Raw genomic sequence first — 23726 nt, forward strand, 5'->3', positions numbered from 1 at the left:
CCTCATTCTCCTCAATTTTTTCCGTCTGGCTCATTCTGCCAAACGCTCTTCTGCTGCTGTTTTCTCCCAATTTTTTCCTGAAATGCTCATAAAAACAGCAGTGTTTCCATGTCCTATGTTTCATGCTCCCCCGGTGCTTTTGGCGACACCTGATCGCATCACACATCAATCAAATTAAAAATTAAAATATACAAAATAAAAATGGAACATGAAGAAAATGAACAAACAAAAATAAAATACCTCCACAAATCTTGATTTCCCCTCACTCCCCTCGTGACCTGTTTGCCTCTCTCCAAATGGCTTTCCCCCGCATCATCGATTCCAAGTGCAGCACTATTCCTTCATCTTCAAATTCAATCCAACTTAAAAATTTGTAAAAATAGCATTAAAAAAATTAAAAATCAACTTAAAATTATCATTACACATTTCATATGTTTAACTCAGCTACTGCTTCGGAGGTATTATTGTAATATTACTCTTTAATTATCCAAAACGGATATATCGCGTATTTATTGAATTTTTATTAAATAACTTCATAATAAACAATATATGTAAAATTCGATTGTTCAACAAATAAAAATATTATATCCTCTTTGAATATTGCATTGTGAAGTTGTACTGAACTTTGTAAAGCCAGGAAATTGAGTTTTTAATTCTTTGTGATCTTAATGAAAATATTATGGGTTGCAAAAAATCGAATTTTTGTGAAAATTTTCATGATTGAATTTCGAAATTTCCCTCCTTGGATCGCTTTGTTAAATTATGTAGATTAACGCATTAATATTTATATTTTGAAAAAATACAAACTGAAAGTGGTACGATTTACACCTATGCCAAAAAATCGCTATTAATTGTGTGAATTTTTTTACCAGAAAAAAACACATTTCCGAAACACAAAACAAAGATATTCGTTCTTGGAATATGTTAACAAAATAAAATAATTATGAATTAGTGTGTTTTGAAGATGACGATATCTTCGGATCATACCTAAATGACAAAAAGAAATATCTTCATTTTTATTTGAGTTTAATCATTAATTTTTAAAGCAGTTGCGAAATGATAAGCATTTGAATTCAAAATCACAATACAATGACAAAAAAACTTTGAAAGAATCAACACCCCCGGAAAAAATTATGAATTCAAAAACAATAACCCAAATAAATAAATAAAATAAAATAAAATAAAATAAAATAAAATAAAATAAAATAAAATAAAATAAAATAAAATAAAATAAAATAAAATAAAATAAAATAAAATAAAATAAAATAAAATTATATACAGTCAAAACCGGATATATTCACATCGGATTTTGCACGACACTTTGTGATTTTATCCGATTGTCATAATTTTCGATTAACCCTTTGCGACAGACAGACATTTTTGGAACAACACGACAAGTCGACCGACATGCTGACAAAGTTTAAATTTTTCAATAATGATAATAATATTTCAAATAATTTCGAAAAAATTAAATTCTTGACTTCTTTTGTTTAATGGATGAATATTCATTATTTTATATAGAAAGAAATTATTATTGAGTTTTCTTTTTCTGTAAGTTAATTTATTATGGAACATCGACAGATCTATGTCGAGATCAGTCTTTCAACAAAGATCAGTCGGTCAAAAAGATCGGATTGTCGATTTGATAGACTTCAAAACTGAAAGCTGTTGGCCTTTTGTGAGTTCGGATAAATCTCAAAAAACTTCGATTTGGCTGGATCTTTTGTTTGTCAACAATTTATTTTATTCATATTAAGAACCATTCCTTTTTTTATTCTATATTCGATTGCATTAAGCTGGAGGAAACAATTGTTGCAGCTGGATGATAATGAGAAAGATATTTGATGAAAGCGTTTTTAACAAGTTTGATATTTATTATTCGATTAGCATCATAATAAAATCATTTTAAAGCTCGCATTTTTAATTGTTTGAATTTATTTAAATCATTATTTCACAGCTTTTTAGGAAATAAATTTTTTTATGGATGCGAGCTACAATTTCTCGAGATTAATCAATATTTTGTTTGTAAAGAGCGCTTTTGAGCAAGGGAAAAGAAAATAGGATAAAGATCTTTATTCAAAATAACTTTGCAAATGCTTGCAATGACATGAAAAGTTCAAAATTTGCGACTTAAATAAATGCAATTATTGAAGAAAGTTGAAAATTGGATTTTTCTGTTGATATTCAGTGTTTTTCTCTTTTTGTTTTTCTATTTGTGATTCTTTATTAATTGAGTTGATTATTCAATGGATTTAGATTTTCAAGAACAATTAGAAAGGAAAAAGAAAAAGAGAAGAACGCCGCTTGTGAGTCACATGTATTGTAATTTTGATAATCGAGAAGATATGACGAGGAAAACAGAAAATGGTGGAAATATGGTAATCTGGCTATCAAATAAAATTTAAAGAGAAATTGTGAATAACAATGTTTGGATTCAGATCTACGAACAAAAGAATTTGCTTGATTTTTCTGTTTGAAGTTCTTTGTTTTTAATTTGTAATTTTCCCTTGTGCAATTAAATGTCGTTTCTAAAGAAAATTCGTCAGTTTCTCGAATACCATCTGTTCTTCAGCTAATTGCGTTGAAAGACTCAAACGAATGCAATTAACTCAAACTATTTTTTCATGGAATATGCCTTACTTTAATTATTCATGATCTGTTTTTTGCGCACATCTTTTAAAGCCAATTTTCAAAGTGAGAAAAAATTACCAGAGAGCAGGTGCAAAATCTAATCAATCATTTTCATTTTTGGAAGGAAAATAATCTTTCATTAAAGGAATAACAATTGTTAATTGTCACTCTTTTGATTCAACTGAACAATTTGTGATTATCTATGTTATTCTTTCAAATCATTATTTTTTGATGTTTCCTTTTTGTTTTTTTCTAAAATAAAAAAAATTTAATAAAAGCATTATCATGTTGGGCATTCTATTTTGTAAAGATGAAGTCGAAAACAAAAAATTATAAACTTCTATGCGAACGATTCTACTGAAAACACCTTTTTTTTGATAGAAAGCTACATGACAGTCATTCAAATTTGAACTCAAAAGAAAAAGAAAATATATTCAATTAGGTTTGAAATTGACTAACGCTAATTTTAAAACAGAATGATTTCTGAATTTTCACATCCTTTCATCACAAACAATTTTCTCCTTGTTGCGTTTTTAAAATTGTTTGCTTCCTTTCAAAAAAGGAAAAGCAATAATGTTTCTGAGATTTTTCTTTTCCATCAATTGACTTATCGATCAATAGTACCTGCTCAACCGCTTTCTTTTTGGTGTTAATATTCTATGAGAAAATCTATATCAGCGTTGGAAACATCATTATCACTTCTGGAATGTTGATAAAAAACATTGGCTTCAATTCCATTAGCTTCATTAAATCATTTTGTTCTTGGCTCAAACACGACTTCATGCATTCAACAATGAATCCCTCAGATCCACAATCAGCTTCTCATGTGGTGATGAGCAGTCCATGGCATCCACAAGATTCGACATGGATGAGGTGGTTGGACACAGATCCTCCCTTCGAACAAATGTTGAATCTGAATCAGTGGTGGATGTGGATGAGATGGATGGCGATGGAGTTCTCTTCCTTATCTCTTCTTCCTCCTTCTTATCAACCTTCTCCAGAGCCCATTGAGGGATCTTGTCTGAATCTCTCCCTAAGATATATTCTGTCGATCCGCTCTCACTCAACAAATGCTCTGATGACTCGGAGTGTCCCAATCTCTTCTCACACACTCTCTTCTTTGTATTCTCTTCATTCTTCTTTTCCGTCTCCATCTCAGCCCTTCGCTACTGCTTTTCTGGCGACATCTCCATCTTCACTGTCTCAAACACTTTTGCATCCTTTTTTACTGTTTAACTCTCAATAATTTTGTTCTTCTTATTTTTCATCTGCAATATTTTTCAAATCAAAGCGCCAAAACGAAGAAAAAATAAAGATAAATAAATAAAAAAAAATAGTTATTAACCTTTAGAAAACTTGGTTATTTTTGTCTTTCTTTGCTTATTTTCCTTTTATTCTATCAAATCCTGGAAATTGCTTGTATTTCAAAAATATAATGATAATCATCATTAAAAATGCTATCAAATGAATGAACGAAAACACAAATAATTCTCACAAACTTTAGCAAACCTAATTCATGTTAATTCTATTTTCAATTTTTGAATTAATAACCGCTTATTGTGCAATGCATTAATAATATTAACATGCAAATGATTTAAGTTGTTCATGCATTGAAAAAATGTCATATTGAAATAAATCAATGCTGATTTGATAGCATTTCCTTGAATAGCATAAAACTCGTTGTTATCAATAAACAAAACGCTAAATCAATATATGTATATCAAATATTAATAAAACGTAATGTTAACAACATTTTATACATGAAGATTCATCAGTTAAACAATAAACATTTTGATCACACCCATAATTATCTTGAATAATATTTATAATTATGTTTGTCAAGATCCTTGTTAAAATATGATTTTAAATAATCATTAAAATTTTAATTATTACTTTATTGGTTTTTGTTCAATCAAATTAAGATACATTAGCACACATTTATATGCTCAAAAAAAAAAACCATAGACACAAGTCATATTTTACGACCGACACAAGCTTCTCCTGTTTCATGTGTCGCAAAGGTTTATTTTCGATGTGACTTTACATTGAAAAAAACAAAAATGAATTTAATTTAATTTAATTAATTTTGTTTCAATTTTTTCATTTTTGGAAATTCTTCACAAAAACACATTTTTTTCAATTGAAATAACAATTTTTTAGGTTTTGTAATTAAGCCTCTGCGACACAAAAAATAAAAGTCATATTTGTCGGTCGAGCAGACAAGCTTGTGTCGAAAAGTTATTTTAAGTGAAAAAATTCATTTTTTTAATTAAATAGCATTTTTCACATTTTCAACGAATTTATCCATGAAAATTTTTCTGTTTATTGTTTTTTTATGTATAATCAAAAATTATTTTGCTGAATGATAAATATTTTGTCATATGTGTGAATGAATATTTAATAATATGTTTCGATCAATTTGAAAACTGATTTCCTTAATGTTTTTTTTATTTTTATAAACAATTATTCTTTCTACGGGAAAGACATTTGAAACGCATCACATCTCTATTATTTGTAATTTAGACATCAAAGGTATTTATTCAATTTCACATTATATTATTAACTGGTTTGATTTTACACAGCCTTGCACAAATGATGACTATTTCTTTAAATTTGAAATATGAATTGAATAATGTTTTAAAAAACAGAGCGAATGGACACAACAAAAAACCAATCGTTTTCAATGCACGAATATGTTGATTGCACAGCTCCACAAGCAGGTGCTCCTAATGTGCATGACAATGAAAATTCAACCATCACTTTCGAAAATCAGTCATTTTCAATATGCAATACTTCGACAAGAAGTGGAACAATATATGCTGAAAATCGCTGTGCATTGATCTTCATTCTTCATTCATCAGATGTGCTGTGGCAGCTTTTTTTTGAGGGGTCGGAGGAATTGCAGCACAGAATATCCCCTTTCAATCAATAATAGATGGACAGTTTCAAAGAAATTGCTCATCGAAAAATGACGGAAAGGCAGACGAACTCCTTCAAACAATAACTCAAAGGCAAAAACATGTTTCATTAATTCGCATTTCGATAAATGTCGATGCAATTGAACAGTTGATGAGGCAGGGGGAGCATTTCAACGTTGAAATCCAATTGGCAAAGTTATTATATCAAACTGTATATTCTGCGGTTGCTATTCAATGTGCGGAGGAGGTGCGGTAAGCAAATAAATGCATTCAAACAATTTGGAAGTTTTGTTTAATTACTGTTTTTTCCATAATAATATTGCTTAAAAGACGGACATAATATTTTTTCGCATAAATTAGCATAAAACAGCAATGATCAAAGTTGTTATTCAATTAGGGAAACTGAAACCATAATCAGTTTGGATTATTCAATAGTCGTGGGCAAAAGAAAATACTTAAAAACGATTTTGGAATTATAAAATTAGTTTCTTCAGCTGATTCTAAACCCAAAGGAGTAGACGCATGTACATGTGGGCTTGATTAAAGCTCCATGCTGCACCATCAGCCATTGTTTGACTCCTCTTATTCCTAATTAATTGACGGATATCGAGATATTCTCACGAAAAATTACAGAGACAAAAGCGCGGGCTGTGGCAACTCGTCCTTCACGACATACGGCCCAAGCGATTTGACAACAACAGTCCAAACAAAATTTGAAAAATCAGGCTTATCTCTATCTTCCTTCTCAACAGGCACATTAACTGTTTGCGATCTAGTTGTTGTGATCAACTCGTCGAATGAAAATAATCGTGGATCAAAGATTTTTTGAGATTATGGGAGCAGGAAAGCTGAGGATAAGCCCGCTGAACATATCTGCTGGAAGTGAACAAACGAAGAATGCAACTTGACCAAGGCTTTTTGTGATTTTCAAAAAATTAATTCGAAATTTCATGAATGAATCAAGTAATTTCTATTGGGAAAAGAAAGAAGTTGAAGCATCCATATAGAAACGAGCTGAGCCAGATGTCTGCTGATGATACACTCTCTTCATACCTACCACCTGGTGCGGCGATGCAGATTCGTGTGCTCCACATGTATAGCCCTGGGACAGAGCAGAGGCAGAAAGCGCAGAATCAGAGAACGGAGCACGCACATGCAAAGCATCAGTGCTTGCACGGAGCGAAAGGAGGCAGTTTGCTAACGTTCCTCCAATGTTTAAAAGAAGAAAACTTTACATCCACAAGAACAAGATGAATACACTTGCTACTCCCACTCGTCCACAAGCACACAATACATAACTATAAACACTCCAATCATCCCTTTCGCTTGGCACACTCGTACGATAACACAAGTCGCATTCCGCAGATCAATTAACGGTACACTTTCCTCCGGCACAACTGCCCCAATCGCAACAAACTCGTCCATCGTCTCTCTCTGCCTGTTCGAGTTCAAATGCGACAATGCCCCTCCGATACCAAACATCCACCCCCACCCCCGCCCCATTCTCTTCTCCTCTCTCTCCTCCCATACATCCTCTCCCCGACAAACGTTATGTTCATCATCTTATCCTGCAGAAGTCATCCCTACCGCAACAGACTTCTTCACAATCCTCCAACTCCATACACAGTTCTTCCAGCTCTACCGACATAATCATAACTTCCAAAAAGTCCTTGAAGTTCACGTTTAAGTTCCGATTTTTTAGTGGCTCATAACTTGGATTCAATAAAATTGTTTGAAATATTCTCAACATCTTTCACTTGTTTCTTTAATTTTGTACCAACAATAATACTCTTTTCTTCCTTTCATCAAAACACACATTTTTAAATAAAAGCCATGTTATCAATTTTTTCTCCGTGTTCATATTGCAACTTTGTTTATTTTCATATGATGTGCAAGAAATTATTAAAGATCTCGTGAGCACTTCAACTGATTGCGAAATAAAATCGATAGACAAATAATCAAATTCCATTTGAGCAAATTAATTTTTCGAAGAAATTAATGACATGTTTTGTCAAAAAAATGAAAATGAACTCAAATACACTTACTCATCTCATGCAAGAAGAAAAGCAACAATTTTGCGTTGCTAAAAAAAAGGTTTAAAAGAAGCAAAGTATTTTTTTGATAACTTTGTTGGATCAAATAGAGAGTTTTGCGGATTTGAAGATGAGATTAGATATTGAAGTTTTTAATGCCTCAATATCAAAAAGGAATTGGCAATCAAACAAAAATTGTCATTTTTTTTTTTTTCTGCAATTCGACAGATCTTTGTCAAACGACTGATCTTTGTCGTTCGACTGATCTCGACAAAGATCAGTCGATAACCCATTAAAAAAATAAGAATTTTTGAAAAAAAGGGGAATTTTTGATTTATCAAATTTATATAAATTTATTAATATTAATCGGCAAAAAAAAAAAAAATAAAGATTAAAATTCTATTTCGTTTTTTTCTGAAAAAATATGAAAATAAAAATTAATACGTTTTTTATAACTTACAAATTAAACTCATATGAATTGTCGGTCGACTTGTCGAGTTGTCCAAAAAATGTCGGTCGGTCGCAGAGGCTTACAATTTGTAATGTTATTCAGATTTATTAAAACACAATATCGAAAAAAAATTTTTTTTGATCGAAAAGTCGATTTTTCAATGAAAAATCCACCCATAATGAAATGAAAAGCGATTATGTATATTTAGCCCTGTGATTATATGTGGTGAAAAATGAATGAAAAATAGGCCAAAAATGTCAGTGCATGATTAAATGTGACGACTAACGAATGTGATTGAATTCAATGTGATAGCATCCGATTTAAACTGTAAAATAAAATCAAAAAATACGGTGATTTATAAACATGAACATTCTCATACACCGGATTTTTTTTGTGAATAACGTTCTGTGTCAAGAAAGTGAGTACAACATATGTTGTATTAACAAATAAAAAGTTGAGTTTTATTCAAGACTGTCATTTTGATCTTTTCGACAAATGCATCATAATTCGACAGACAAATTTCATGAAGAAAACATTAATCGTAGTGGATTAATCACCATGAATAAATATGAATATGGAAAAAAAATTGAATGAAAAATTATATATCAAAATAAATTATAAAAAACAAAAAATAAAAATACTTGGTGTAAAGAGTGGTAAATGAAAAACTTTCGGATTCATTAAAAATTATCATTTATTTGACAAATTCTTTTAATAGATCTGTCAAATCTGATCAGAAAAAATATCATTTCATATTTGATGTTTCAAATTTTTCCAATATGTTAGATCTCAATATTTCACAAATCTATTGCATTATTCCCGAAAAATAAGACAAATATTAGAAAAACATGAAATTTAAACATTTTCGACTTTTCAAACAAAATATAGCAGTTCATTTCTGCTAGATGAAATTATCACTTTATTTCAAATATTTGTTGAAGTGTTTTGATCCTTTTCACATTGAATACTTCAACATTAAAGACAAATGAAAAAAAAAAAAGATTTGTTTTGATTTCTTTTTTTCTTTTTTTAGAAGTCGCCTTTTGATTTTTCTCACAAATTGTCAAAAAAAAAACTTTCTGGAAAATGAAAGGTTATCAGAAAAAGAAATACAAATTAAATTTCGATTATTATTCTCCAGCTTTTTCTATTTGTTTGAAGAATTTATCTCGATTTCATATTTCAATTTTTGATTGATTCTAAGTTTCTATTCTCTTCTTTTTTTGTTTTGTGTTGTTAATCATGAAATTAAATTTGAGAAAGTTTCAAATGACTCACTTCGAAAATCTATTATAAAAACCAACAATTATTTTTATTAATGAAGAAAGAATGAAATCAATTTTATCTGAAGTGTGAAAAGTTCAATTTGATTGATCAAAAGTTGATTCAAAAAGAAGGCATGATAACTGATTCAAAATTTGAAAAAAGCGAAGAATAGAAAAATATGAGATATACAAAAGACTATTGAATCATCCAAAACGTTGCAAATGTTTTCTGTTCAAAAAAAAAGAAAATTTGATTTCAAATTTTCATCCATTTTGGTGGATCAGTTTCCACTGTTCTTTTCCACATCTTTTCCATCGTCCAACCTAGTACATTTTTTTGTGAATTAGAATGCCTCATCCACATTGGAGGTTCTGTTTTGACTTTCTCAATCCAGTGCATAGCCATTGTCGTTCCCACCAAATCACAAAGTGTGTTGTCATGTCTCATCCAGACTGGCGGTTCAGTTTTGTTTTCAGTTATCCACCACATGGCATCCGTTTTTCCTTCTTTATCTCCAAGTGTATTGTCATATTTCATCCATTCTGGTGGTTCTTCATTGACATTTTTAATCCATATCCTGGTCAATGTATTTCCTTCTTTATCCGCAAGCGAGGCACTGTGCCTCATCCATTCAGGTGGCTCTGTCTCCACTTCTTCAATCCAGTGCATCGCCATCGTCTTTCCATCTTTGTCACAAAGTGTGCTTCTGTGTCTCATCCACTTTGGTGGCTCTTCCTTTTTCTCGATGATATGGCGCATGGCTGCTGTTTTTCCATTTTCATCACACAGTGAATAGTCGAGACTCAACCAGCTTGGTGGCTCGCCCTCCGCAAACATTTTCCAGTAATCTACCATCATCCTCCCACCTTTATCAGTGAATGTTGCTTCATGCCTCATCCACTCAGGTGGCTCGGTATTAACATTTGCAATCCAGTGCATTGCCATTGTTTTCCCATCTTTTCCACCAAGCGTGATATCGTGCCTCATCCATTCTGGTGGCTCGGTATTAACTTTTTCAATCCAATACATGGCCATTGTCTTCCCAAACTTATTTCTTTGTGTAATATCGTGCCTCATCCACTCCGGAGGTTCTTTTTTAACATTTTTTATCCAGTGCATGGCCATTGTTATCCCATATTTGTTGCTAAGAGTATTGCCATGTCTCATCCACTCCGGAGGTTCTGTATTCAAATTTTTTATCCAGTGCATGGCCGTTGTGTTTCCATCCTTGTCTGATAGCGTCACACCATGCCTCATCCATTCCGGTGGATCTGTTTTAGCTACCGATATCCACAACATGGCCATTGTCCATCCTGCATTGTCTTTGAGTGTAATGCTATGTCGCATCCATTCAGGAGGGTCTGAATTAACATAAATTATCCACCACATGGCCATTGTCCATCCAAAGTCATTTGCCAACGTGTTGCTATGCCTCATCCATATCGGAGGCTCTGTCTTGACATGATAAATCCACCACATGGCCATTGTATCTCCAAAGCTGTCGGTGAGTGTCACGTCATGTCTCAATTTTTTTGGTGGTTCGGTCTTCTCTTCTTCAATCCATTCCATTGCTTCTGTTTTATCTTTTGCATTTTCGATATTTTTTAATCCATAATATACGTTTCCCATTTTGCTCGCGTTTTGAATTTGTATGAAACAAGTGAGAAATTCAGAACAATGTTTTTGAAATTATTTAATCGATCTGTGAAGAACAAAAAATATATTTTGGGCGCTAACGAAGTTTTTTGAAAATAAGGGTTCCTCAATCGATTTTCAATGTTAAAGTAACTTTTTAAAATTAATTATATGTTTTTCGATATCTTTATTAATAATTTTTGAATTTATATTCAACCATGAATAATTTGGATTTATTGAAAGATTTTGATTTATCCAAAGCATGACACACAATTTAAGTGTTGAAATTCAACCAATTTGTTGCTCGAATTTTCAGTATTCAGCAGCACACACATCTTGGAAACAGATTTTTGATTATATGAAAACACACTTCCTTTTGCTGAGATTGATGAGTTATTGTCTTAACTCTGAGTTGCATGGATGAATTGCATCGATTGACAGGATAGAGATGTTTCAGCAAGAATTTTCACACTTTCAGAGATGTCATTTTTCGAATTGGATGACACAGGAACCGTTGGACTTCCATTTTTGATAAAAAACGATTTGACGTGTGTGCGTTTTGTTTCCCCACAAACTTGTTGACATTTCGAATTTTTTTTCCTTCTAAAAATACAGAAATATGGCAAATAATAATTTGTTGAACAGGAAATGCATTTCAGACAGAATGATGGAAAAGGCATGTTTTCATTTTGTTGCAATTATTGAATGGGAAAAAATGAGCAAGTTTGGAATTTTCAAAACAATTGATGAAATTGAAAATACGAACCAAATAGGCTTTCAATTCGTTGGATTATATCAAAAGGGAAATAACTTATTCTCAGATTGCATTTGGAGCAAATGTTGGAGAAATGTACCTCAGAGATTTTTGAGAAGGAAAGTGGCTGTCATCATCAACAAAGGCTTGGCATTTTCATCAAACAAGAGGAGATAAGACATCCAAAACAAGCAAAACAGAATGACCTTTTTATTTCACAAATAAGTGGTTTCTCTTGCAATTGAAAGGAAATTCATCTTTTCAATGGAAAAGCCATTTGCCAGCCAAAGTTGTTTCAGGTGTCAAAATCAGCGCGAAACAAAAAAAAAAGCAACATCAACGAAGCATTCAACAATATGTCTGTTGGCAAACTGACAGGTCAAAGAGCATCTTTCATTTTTATTTCTTTTTATTAAAGTCTGCCAATTGAGAAAGAAAGGCGATTTTTGTTTCGAGATTATCTTCAATGTCATCGCAAACATCAGTGAAGAAAAAAAAAAATAGAGATTGTCAAATTCTCTGTCTTCCTCTTCATTCTTCATTCTCTTATGGACAAGGTCATGATTTCTCTCCACTTCTTCAAATTTGTGAATGAATTATTGACCTTTGAGCATCGATTGTTGAAGATCACAAATCAGCCACATTTCAGTCAACTCATTTCATTTTCATTCATCTGCTCTTCTTCTCCTTCTTCATCATCTTCATCTTCATCTTCATCTTCATTATCAGCTCCAGCAATTGACCCTTCGGATATCTTGGCGGCATCATGCACAACGGAAGGAGCGATGGACTACATCGAGAGGCGGCTGGAGTGTATGAAAATCACAGATAGTTGTTACTGAAGGAGCAACATACGCTGCGGGGATATGTTGTGGCTCGGGGTGCGGTGCTGTATGGGGGTGTTGCGTGTGCATACGATGTGGCGCTTTCTGCGATGCTTTTGGTTCCGCTGGTAGCTCAACTTCCATAACCAACAGCTTTTGTGCGTACGAAGTCGGGGAGCAAGCAGGTCTTTTATGAGGAGAATGTGAATGCGTTCCAGTCGATCTACGATCTGTTTAACCCGTCGCTGCAGACATGGCGATCGCAGCAGTCGAGGAGTGTGGTGAAGCTTAACAATGAAGCGATGTGAAGAGGTGTTGCGGTGTTCGATGTGGGGAATATCGTAGAGAAGGCGCTGAATGATGCGGTTCTAAGGTTGGAAGATATGGTCTGTCTCCAGCAGCGATTTGCGCTGGCTTTGCTGGAGGAGCGGGAAGAGGAAGAGGAAGGAGAAAGGGGAGGCAAAGAGGGAGAAGAAAAGTGAGAAGAAGATGGAGGGAGAGAGGGAGGTGATGGGAATGAGGAGAAAGGCGGGTATCCGACAACGTACAGAGAGTTTGTGGAGAGAATCAAAGAGAACCAGGGGAAGCTGGAAGAAGCGATGGCACCGCTGGTTGTGGAGGCGCTTTGGCTGAGTGGGCTGAGGTTTATCAAGGCGGGTCAGGAGGCAGAGGCGAGCGCAGACATGTAGCATTCGATGGAACTTGATGTGTGCAGTTCTTCTCCATCTGATGGCATTCAATAGGAGAACAGAAGAGCAGAAGAAGAAGCAGCAGATGGGTCTTTGACATAACTTTTGATGAAAATGCAGGTGGAGTTGGGGCAAAAAAATGTTGAGTAGTGGCTTAATTCTACAAAAGATTTGGCAGCGAACGATGAACCCGTTAGAGCAATCGATGAAGTCTAAAGAGATGGCTAAAAGGTTTTTGCGAAATGAAAAGAATGGGAAGAAGAAGAGGAGGAGGAAGAAGAAGAAAAAAAATAAACCACTATGTTGATAAACCTGTCCAGACGTTAGAAAAATGTCGGTATGTAGCAGAGGTCTATAAAACATAATTAAAATGAATCTTCACGTGAAATTTTACAAGAGAAGTTGAAATTGAAAAAAATCGTATTTATTTTTAACCAATGTTTGTAAGATTTTCAAAAAATTATAATAATAAAAAAATTTTTTTAAAATATAGAAGTTTAGAAAAGTGTTTCCAATATATTTGTTTTTGCTGAAGCTGCATATAATGCTAATATTTATATGCAATTCTTTAAAAATATTATCATTATTTTTTGAATAAATAATATTATTCAAAAAAGATCAAGTTTTATGTCTTCTGCTTTTGTATGTTTTTGTGTGAACTATGAACATACATGTTTTGGAGAAGATGTTTACATATGTGGGTCAGAAGAGATTTTAGGAGAATGGAACCCTTCAAATGCAATTAGGTTACAATGCAAAGATTTTATTTGGTTTGCATTTTTGACAATTCCATTGAGAACGAATATCGAATACAAAGTTTGCTTTTATATATTTGAACGTGTAAAATTGTGTATTGCTTTTAAAATTTAATGAAAAATCACACATATTTTTGATATTGATGAAAACGTTATTTGTGAAAACGAAACAAAATAATGTTATTCTTAATTGCATTATTATTTTGAATATTTTTTCAGTACTTTTTCAAAAGTGGAGATTATATTCGATGGGAAGAAAGAAGTCATTTCCGTTCATTTGACGTTGCTCCAGGCGAAATAGTTGAGGTACGTGATTTGTGGCACGACAGAGCTAACTTTACTGAAGATATATCATCAACGTCTCTGATTCAAGACGTTTGCATGCATCGTGAAAAGTCAGATGAATTTCCTAAAGTTGAAAAACCAGATGATGAAAAAGTTTCAGTTGTTTTTGAAATTCCAGTACCATTAATTTCACCACAAGAAAGCATCCATTTGATTGGTGCATCAAAAAAGAATAAATTCTGGAATCTTGCGGGAGCTCAAAAACTTTTTGAAGCTGAAGCTCCATTTTTCAAATGTATTCGTTCTTTTGATTTTGACGAACTACCGGTTCAATACAAGTTCGTTCTTACACACAACTTGGGATGGGAATGCGAGAACATCGAAACAGGACCGAACAGTGAATGCGGCAAGCCGATGCCAATCGATTTAAATTTGCCAGACGCTGTTGTTTGGACGTTCCAAGAAGGCAAAGCTAAAGCAGTTCACTTCACCGATGCAATAGCTTCTCACATGTGCCAGAGCCCAACAGCAGGGCATGCCCAGATCATCTTCATTGAATCGCCCTCATTTCGCTATCCAAACGAGCCCCACTTCCGTGCTGCGGGCGTGGCGATCCCTGTGTTTGCTCTGAGGTCAAAGCAATCACTTGGCGTTGGAGAATTCGCAGACCTGCCGCTTCTGGCGAAGTGGTGCCAGATGGCTGGGCTGCGGGTGGTTCAGCTGCTTCCTGTCACAGACACAGCAGTCAACGGTGTCAGCTGGATGGACTCGGATCCGTTCTCTTCTGTTTCTTCCTTTGCGCTGCACCCAATCTACATCAACATCGACTCCTTGCAGCCACTCCCTGCTGACATCGCAGCTGATCTCCCAACACAGCGCGAAAAACTCAACACACCCAAATTAGACTACGAAGCAACACTGAAGCTGAAGCTGAGCTATTTGGAGCGCATCTTCGACCTCCACCTCACACACGACGGCGGGTTTGAGAGAGATGAAGAGTTCATCCAGTTTCAAAAGGACTCTGCATACTGGATGCCTTCGTATGCTGTATTCAAAACGCTCTCCAGCCAGAACGGGACGACAAACTGGCAGGGCTGGCCAGAAGAGCTGAGCGACGCCTGCAATGTGGAGAAGATTGTGGCTGAAATGACGCAGCCAGCACATTGCTTGTATCGCGAAGTGCTGTTCCACATGTGGGTGCAGTTCCATTTGGACCGCCAATTCAGAGAAGCAAGCCGGAGATGTGCGTGTGAGTTGCACGTTGGGCTGAAGGGAGACATTCCCGTAGGCTGTGAGCTGCGCTCTGCAGACACGTGGTACTTCCGCAAGTACTTCAGACTCGACATGCGGGTTGGCTCGCGGCCAGACGCTGCTTCTGCGCCAGAGGGACAGAACTGGGGCATCCCTGCATTCAACTGGGAGAACATCCTGGCAGACAACTTTGAGTGGTGGGGCAAGAGACTGAAAGCAATGGAGCGGTTCTTCCACGCCTGCCAAGTGGATCAGCTGCTGTCGTATTGCCGCAGTTGGCTCATCCCGCGTGAGAGTCTTTCTGCTCTCCACGGACGGTTTGTGCCTGGAAGACTGGTGAGTGAAGGAGAGCTTGTGAAGAGATCGGGGCTGAAGGATTTGTATGGCAGGCTGACGCTGCCTGTGATCACGAAGGGGCTGGTGGAGCAGGTGTTTGGGAAGAACAATGGGGGAGAAGGAGAAGGAGAAGAGGAAGAAGAAGGGGAAGAAGAAATAGAACAGATAATCAGGACATTTTTGGAGCCAGCAGAGGAAAGTGCAGATTCTGACTATGTGTTTCGGGAGGAGTTCAACACAGAGAGGAAGATTGCAGACTATTTGATCGAGCAGCTTGGGATTAACGACGAGTCTGGGGAAGAAGAGCTGGCAGCTCTGGACTCCTTTCTGAGGAAGATGCATGTGCTGACCAACAGTGTGTGTCTGTATGCCTTTGACGAAGGAGAAGAGGTGAGCTATGCGCCCCGCTTCAATGTGGCGAGCACAGTTTCCTGGAAGATGCTGGGGGCAGACTGGCAAGATGCGCTTTTGCAGCTGGAGAGGGAGTATTTCAGTGAGTGGGGGTGGCATGGAGAATTGTTTGAAAAATCTGCGTGGACGAAGCTGGGGAAGATGAAAGAGGCGACAAGGATGTTGTTGTGTGGGGATGATGTAGGGCTGGCGGTGGATGATAATTGCGGAGGGGGGTTTTCTTCTTCTTCTTTTCTCCGCAGAATTATGCACTCTCTCCACATTTTGGGTCTTCGTGTGCAGAGAGTGACGGGCAATCCATCGGAGAATTATTTCCACCCGAAAAATTACTCCGAAGATGTGATTGCTGCCACATCCACACATGATATGCCTCCATTACGTGCATGGTGGCAAATAACTCCTCCTCCTACATCTTCATCTTCATCTTCATCTTCACCTTCTTTGTCTTTTTTGAAATATAATTATGATTATGATTCTTCTATTTCTTCTTTTTCTTCTCCTCCTCCTCCTCCTTCTTCTTCATTTTCCTCTTCAACTTTCCCTCAATCTGAAGATAAAGATAAAGACGAATTCACAGAAGAAAAAGAAAAAGAAGAAAAAGAAGAAAACCTGCCTCTTTCTCCTCAATTTCAAATCGAGAGCTGCATAAGAGACAGATTCTGGTACAACACCCTCTGCAACTCATCGCCTCGCCCTTCTTCTCTTCCGAGCGATCAATTAGAGCGAATTATTGACATGCACATGTTTTCTCCTGCGATGATAGCGATTTTCTTGTATCAGGATATTGTTGCTATTTTGCCGGATGATGAAGTTTATCACAAAGACCCATGGGACGAGGTGATCAATAACCCGGACAGCAAAAAACACTATTGGCAGTACAGGATGCCCTGCTTTATCGAAAGACTGATGGAAAAATCAGTTCTAATTGAGAGAATAAAAGGGAAAGTTGTTCATTCAGGAAGATTACGGATTCATTAATTATAATTCTTTATAACCAAAAAATAATTTTTTATTTTGAGAAAAGCTTTTTTAATATTCATATTTTTACATTTATGTGTCAAGAAGATATTTCTTTTATTATTTGTTTTTTATGAAATAAAAAATGGATGTTTACAAATGGATTCATCTTTCACAATGTGAGTATAATTTTTATTTAAATCAAAGAATGCATTGAATCTCATAATTCATCTTCAATACATTTGAAAAAAGTTTTTCAGATAAATTATTTGCCAATGTTTTATTTTGTCAATGAAAACACTCTATTTGGAGAAATGAATTTTTTGTGTTGTCGAGAAACCTTTATTAATTAATGTATTATGATGATCAGTGATATTCCTCCAAATTTTCCATGGTCATCACAAGATAGAGCATCAAAACGTTTTCAAACATTTGAAGATGGACCAGTGTGTAATTTAGGTGAAGTTAACGTCGGTTCAGTTGCAGTGGAGTTGAGAAATGATGAAAGAATAGAAATGCTTCAAAAACGACGTAGATTAGTGGAAGATAAGGAAGAAAAATCACTATCAAAAAACAAATCTTTTTTAATGCTGGTAGAAATGTTAAAATCTCCGGATATGCGCGTTGTTCTCGAGAGTCTTGATGAATTAGTTTCATTTGCCTCACACTGTATTCATTGTTTATTCGAATTTGCGTTTAAAAATATGTATAAAACTTTTCATTTTCATTTTTAGCATCATTCTCGAAACGTAAACTCGATGAACTTATTCGACTGGATGTTATTTCTTCAGTTTCTAATTTTTTGACTCTTGATAGCGATCCTCTAATTCAGGCATGATTTTTTTTTATTTTTTATGACTTGAAGTATTTATTCTCTTTTATTGCAGTTCAGGGCAGAATGGTTTTTATGCAATGCAGGTTTTATAAAAATTTTTTTAATCCAAAGATGAATTTTTCAAATTAATCAACACTTCATTACAAATTTAAAAATTTTAGCTGCAAAAGAAGGGGTCGCAAAAACCTTATGCTATCATAATCTGATTCCTCTATTTGTTAGGAACATGTTTTCTCCTTCTGTATCTGTTCAAATCCAAGCAATCTGGAGCCTAACCAATTGTTTCGAAGACAGTGATGGAGATGACGAAGAAGATGATTCTTCAGACGAAGACGAAAGCAGCGAAGACGTCAACAGCAACAGCTTTGAAGTCTCAAAGAAGGAAAAAGAAGCCACAAAAATGGACAGAGAAGAAAGAGAAGAAAATGACAGTTCTTTGCAAATTCCTGCTCATAAGGGAACAATTGGTTTTTTCATTGCAAACGATGTGGACGTTCATCTTTCAGTGCTTTTGGCGAAATTAGCAGAAAATCCGGATTCCTATGCAACTCACTTTGGCAGTGAAAATTCATCTCAAACCAAAAATTTACTGCCTTTTGAAACAGTTTACCACAATTTGCCATACATTTCATCTAATTCCATTTCAAAAGATGAATTTTCTAATTCTTCTTTGAATTCTTCTTCATCTTCTTCTTCTTTCAATTCAACTCCCACTTCACTTTTCGCTGCACCTTCTTCATTTCCTTCTTCTTCTTCTTCTTCTCCTCCTTTTTCTTCTCTTGCACCTTCACAAGTTTCTCAATCTTCCATATCATCATCATCATCATCATCTTCTTCTTCTTCTTCTTCTTCTTCTTCCTCCTTCTCCTTCTCCTTCCTCTACCCTCCTCTCCCTCCCCATTCACCCTCTTTCCTCTCCTTCCAGCCTTCAGATTCTCCTTCCACACTCATTTCAGCTGCCACTCATCTTCTCAATGACTTCTTGAAATCTCAGCCATTTCTCAATGCAAAAGCAACAGAAGTGAACATGAATGAACTGAAGATGAAGAAGATGGAGGGGAAAATGGAAATGAAAGATGATAATAGTTTCTATAGCTATCCTTCTCCTTATATTTCTCCTCCTCCTCTCCTTCCTTCTTTTGGCACTTCACAAAATTTATTTCCCTCTCCTCCTTCATCTTCAATCATATCATCAACGCCTTCTTCATCTTCCACTTCTTTAATCATTTCATCCTCATCTCCTTCTTTATCTTCTTCTCCTCCTCTTACACCCCTCTTCTCTTCTTCTTCCTCCTCTTCATCCTCTTCATCCTCCTCCAATTTCACCATTCTTCATCGTCTTTCTTCAACCATCCCTTCTCTCTGCACTATTCTTCGTGTCTGCATCGACCCCACACTTCTCAGAAACACCTTGAAATGCCTCGTCGCCTTCGCTGAGAGGAAGATGGAGACGATCGAAGTGTGTGAATGTGAGAGTTGATGAATGTGAATGAATCTGAATAAATGAATGAATGATACATATTTACATTCATATATATATTTATTATGAGATGAGAAATGGAGAAACGTGGTTATGTCAAATATAGCTTTAATCACAGTTACAATTAAAATTTTATGAGTTTATAGTTTTTTTCATCTCTTTTATTTTTTATTTATTTATTTTATGAATTAAATTTTTTTCTCTTTATTTTAACACCACCGCCAGATCCTCTGCCGCTACAACGTCCCCTCTCTCCTCGTGTCCCGCGCCTCCTCCACCCTCCACTCAGCCATCTTCGAGAGCTGCGTCACCCTCCTCTCCAGCTTCACCTCCACACAGGAGGACTCACACACAGACGCTGTTATCAAGGCAGGAGGCGTGAAAATCTTCCAAATCGCACTGAATCCGACAGCTCGGCCGTTTGACAGGCAACCTCCTGGTTTCATCTTGAAACAGGCTTCGGATTGTTATGAAAGAGAGGCAAAGAAGAAGGGAGGAGAAGGAGGAGGAGGAAGTGGTGGTGGTGGTGGGTATGTGAGATTGAGGAATATGAATGATGAAGAATTCCAATCTTCTTCTTCTTCTTCCATTTCTTCTTCATATCCATCCACCCCTTTCCCTTCCTCCTTCACTTTATCCTCCTTCCCCAAGCCGAAACCTTCCACCCTCGCTTTGTTCCGCAGGCATGCCTTCGAGCGAGCGCTTTTGGGTGTCAGCAACATCACCGGCGGAACCAACGAGCAGACAGAATCCGTCTTGAACACCTCGATCGTGCCCTTTTTGCTGAAGCAGCTGCTTTCCCCCTCATTTTCAGCGAACTATGTGCACGAGACGATCATCACGCTGATGAATATCTCGTGTGGCCCTCTTTCGCACAAACGAGTGTTGATGAAGTGGAAGGCGCATGTGAATGTGTGTGCGATGCTGGCGAGGAGGAAGAGCAGGCTGATGCTGAAGACGACGCTGATGGCGGTGACGTTTCTGGAGAGGATGATGGCGGCGGGGGAGAAGGAGGCAAGGAGGAGGAGGAGGGAGAGGAGGAATGGGAGGGGGAGAGGAGGAGGAGAAAGAGGAGGAGAAATGGAAGATAATGATAAAGAAGAAAAAGACGAAGAAGAATATGATGATAGCAATGAAGAAGAAGAAGATGATGATGACGAAGACGAAGATTCAGAGCTGAGGAAGGAGCTTTTGCTGGACAACGAGGTGCTGGTTGATCTGGAAACAGAAGAGTTGTATTATGAAGTGCAGAATGTGGGGATGTCAGCAACAGACACTCTGAATAGGATGAGCACAGGAAGAAAGGAGAAGGAAGGGCAAGTTGTGGCACTGTTGGGGAAAATCAACAAAGTGTGTGTTCGGATCATGAATGATTATGTCACTCCCTTTGATGAGGTGGCGAGCGAGATGGTGGAAGTGGATGAAGAGTATGTGGCGATGATGAAGGCGATGGAGGAGGAAGAAAGGAGGCAGCAGCAGCAGCAGCTGAGGGCGCAGATGAGCGAGAGGAGGAAGATGGAGCAGAGGAGGAGGAAAGGGAGAGAAGGGAGTTTGATGAAGATGACGATGAACATGAACATGAACATGAAGATGAGGATGAGGATGATGATGGGGATGGATGTGGATGAGATGATGATGGAGGGAGAAGGAGAAGGAGAAGGAGGAGAACGAGAAAAAGGAGAAGGAGGAGGAGGAAGGATGGATGCGGAATACGGTTGAGATGATTGCATCAAATGTGGATGAAGGAGAGAAAGAGAAAGAGAAAAGGAAAGAGAGAGAATAATTATGAAACATGGAATTCGGATATTTCAACAACATTTTGAGATTGTTGAAAAAATAAAAAGATTCTTTTTTCCCTTCAAAAATCCATCAAAATATTTGGTTTGAGAAGATTGTTCAATGAATTTGTTTCAGCTTTTCTTTCAGTGGGGAAAAAAATGTTTTTGCAGAAAAGAATTTCTATAAAAGGATTCTTTCCTAATAATTTGTGGTTAGGTGATTACTGCTTGTAATTTTGTGAAACATTGAGAGAAATGCTTAAAATTTGAATGCTGCATTGCTTGAGTAATGATGCATTTTTTGCAATGTTTCTCAATAATTATTTTTAAATATATAAATTTGTTTTTCTTCTCAATTATTTATTTTTTTAATTAAAATGCACTTTTCTTTCTTCGGAGCAATAACATATCTTTTGTAATATTCTTGAACGTATACACAACGTTTTGATGCATTCAATAGATAGTTAAAGTTCTGAAAAGAATCTTTTTTTGAAAGAAAAAGATTGGAAATGTTTTTATAATAAGATTGATCACAAGAGAGAAAAAAGGATTTGTTTGATCTTCCGGCGTAAGCACATTAAGAGAACTTTGCCTATCCTTTTTCTATCAATAAGAAATTTTGAACAAACAAATTCGATTGATTTGTGGTTTTTCTCACAATACTTATCGATTAATAAAGATGTTTGTATTTGCTGATTATCTTATTTATCAAAACTTTTGTGCTTTCAAAAACATTCAGAATGTATAATAAACTGAATGAGTGCAGCTGACAATGAAATTCAAAAAAAGATCCGTCGAGAAAATTTCACAAGTTTGACTTTCTTTTAGGAATTGGTAATTCATGAATGGAAAAACATTTCATTGCAGAATTACTCCTCGAGCTTTCAAATCTCACAGAAGAAGAGCAAAAACAGAAAATAGGGGAAATGAATGGATTGTTGGACGAGATGAATGAAAAAGAAATGGAATTTGTTTTGAAAATAGCTCCGTTGAACATTGTGAGCAAAATGATTGGAGATCACGAAATGCGAAAAGAAAACGCAGTGATGTTGTTGAAGCACATTGACCGATGCAAAATGAAGAATGATTTTGTGATATCGTATTTTGATAGATCTTTGTTGAACAGAAGATTGAAGATGATAATTATTGAGGAAGATCGGAAAAAAGAAGGGAAGAACGAAAAGCTTCTGAATGACCTGTGCGAATGCTATCAGACGTTGAGAAATAAGGTTGACTTTGTTTCAGACGAGTTAGTTGCAATTATCGTGCATTGCCTTTTAAGAGTCGCTTCAAACAAAGAAGAAAGCGAGGAAACTCGAGAAGAAGTGGAAATGGCTTTGGTGGCTTTGAATAATAATAGAGAAAATCTGGTGTGATTTATTTATTTTTTAGATTTATTTTGAATCTTATCGATTTTTGCACTAATCTTTGAAAGAGAATGAAAAAAGAAGTGTATTTGAATGATATCACAGAAATCATCAAACATCATCAAAAGCATCACAAACTGACACGGCTTGCGTATCAGTCTGCTTGGCAGTTTTTGATGTTCAGAATTATGAATGAAAGTCAATTGGAGCATTTGATAGTGAATGAGCTGCATTTTGTGAGAGAAGCCACAAGAGAATAAAGGAGTTGATGAAATGTGTTGATAGGAAGAGGAAAGAAGAGGAAAACAGAGGGAAAGAGACGAAAGAAGTGAAAGAGATGAAGGTATTATCAAGGTGGGTTTTAGCGGTGAGAGAGTATTTTTGGCATTTCCAATTGTGGAATGATGAAAATATTGGGTTAATTCGTAGCCTTGTCAAGCTGTGCAAGGCAACAAGAGAGGATGATAGAGAAACATTTGGGAAATGCTTGATACTATTTCAAACGATGATGTCACTCAAAACAATGAGAGTTGATGACTTGCTGAAAGGAGGCATTTTTGAGTTATTTTTGGAAGAGATTCAACGGCCTACGTTGAATGAGGATATTATATGCAAATGTTTGGGATTCTTCATGGCAGTTTCGGGAAGAATGAAAGGAAAGCAAAAAAATAAAATTGATGGGGAAAAATGGAATGAGACAAAAAAAAGCAATTTTTGACAAGTTAGAAGAAGAAGGATATGAAGATGCAATCATAAGCTTTCTTCAAGACCTGGAGAACGTTAATGAAGCACACTCACAAAAGATATCCGGAAAGGCAACAGATTATTTTGTGAATGTTTGAGGAAATGAAATGCACTTCGATTTGTATCTCACAAATATAATAATTTTTTTTTGTTTTTTCATTGATTAATGCTTCGATACAACTTTGAAAATGTTTTTTTATAAAACAGAAAATTGTCAAAACTAATTTGATGTTTATCAGATTATTGTAAATGTTAGAGGAAATGAATATTCTTGATTTTGTTTCTCAAATTTAATATTTTTCATTTTTTAAATTTCATTTAATTAT

General features: G+C 35.7%; 6 protein-coding genes across 6 annotated transcripts; 3 read left to right on the plus strand and 3 right to left on the minus strand.

Annotated features, from left to right (window-relative positions):
- Positions 1 to 2912: 2912 nt before the first annotated feature.
- MONOS_13404 (uncharacterized protein) lies at positions 2913 to 3785 on the minus strand (the record flags this gene model as incomplete). The annotated part of the gene is made up of 1 exon (XM_067866102.1): positions 2913 to 3785. One exon carries the CDS (start codon positions 3783 to 3785, stop codon positions 3411 to 3413), a length of 375 nt encoding a protein of 124 aa, XP_067727450.1. The 3' UTR covers positions 2913 to 3410.
- Positions 3786 to 6176: 2391 nt separating this feature from the next.
- MONOS_13405 (uncharacterized protein) lies at positions 6177 to 7052 on the minus strand (the record flags this gene model as incomplete). Its single annotated transcript, XM_067866103.1, has 3 exons — positions 6177 to 6310; positions 6603 to 6778; positions 6844 to 7052. The coding sequence occupies 3 exons, from the start codon at positions 7050 to 7052 to the stop codon at positions 6177 to 6179; spliced, it is 519 nt and encodes a 172-aa protein (XP_067727451.1).
- Positions 7053 to 9554: 2502 nt separating this feature from the next.
- On the minus strand, positions 9555 to 10928 carry MONOS_13406 (uncharacterized protein; the record flags this gene model as incomplete). The annotated part of the gene is made up of 1 exon (XM_067866104.1): positions 9555 to 10928. One exon carries the CDS (start codon positions 10926 to 10928, stop codon positions 9555 to 9557), a length of 1374 nt encoding a protein of 457 aa, XP_067727452.1.
- A 2885-nt stretch (positions 10929 to 13813) lies between these two features.
- On the plus strand, positions 13814 to 17355 carry MONOS_13407 (4-alpha-glucanotransferase). Its single transcript, XM_067866105.1, has 2 exons — positions 13814 to 14017; positions 14176 to 17355. The coding sequence occupies exons 1-2, from the start codon at positions 13829 to 13831 to the stop codon at positions 17215 to 17217; spliced, it is 3231 nt and encodes a 1076-aa protein (XP_067727453.1). The 5' UTR covers positions 13814 to 13828; the 3' UTR covers positions 17218 to 17355.
- Positions 17356 to 18103: 748 nt separating this feature from the next.
- On the plus strand, positions 18104 to 21767 carry MONOS_13408 (uncharacterized protein; the record flags this gene model as incomplete). The annotated part of the gene is made up of 3 exons (XM_067866106.1): positions 18104 to 18114; positions 18254 to 19490; positions 19737 to 21767. The coding sequence occupies 3 exons, from the start codon at positions 18104 to 18106 to the stop codon at positions 21228 to 21230; spliced, it is 2742 nt and encodes a 913-aa protein (XP_067727454.1). The 3' UTR covers positions 21231 to 21767.
- Positions 21768 to 22134: 367 nt separating this feature from the next.
- MONOS_13409 (uncharacterized protein) lies at positions 22135 to 22951 on the plus strand (the record flags this gene model as incomplete). The annotated part of the gene is made up of 2 exons (XM_067866107.1): positions 22135 to 22659; positions 22725 to 22951. The coding sequence occupies 2 exons, from the start codon at positions 22135 to 22137 to the stop codon at positions 22914 to 22916; spliced, it is 717 nt and encodes a 238-aa protein (XP_067727455.1). The 3' UTR covers positions 22917 to 22951.
- Between the last annotated feature and the right edge of the window lie 775 nt (positions 22952 to 23726).

The sequence above is a fragment of the Monocercomonoides exilis genome, assembly GCF_001643675.1.
Source record: "Monocercomonoides exilis strain PA203 chromosome Unknown scaffold22-1379369, whole genome shotgun sequence".
Classification (NCBI taxonomy): Eukaryota; Preaxostyla; order Oxymonadida; family Polymastigidae; genus Monocercomonoides; species Monocercomonoides exilis.

Bases quoted from the DNA above. Each gene is read 5' to 3' on its own strand.
- MONOS_13407 (XM_067866105.1), top strand. From the start codon at position 13,829: ATGTCTTCTGCTTTTGTATGTTTTTGTGTGAACTATGAACATACATGT. The intron at 14,018-14,175 runs GTTTGCTTTTAT...ATATTTTTTCAG, and splicing joins GAACGAATATCGAATACAAA to TACTTTTTCAAAAGTGGAGA.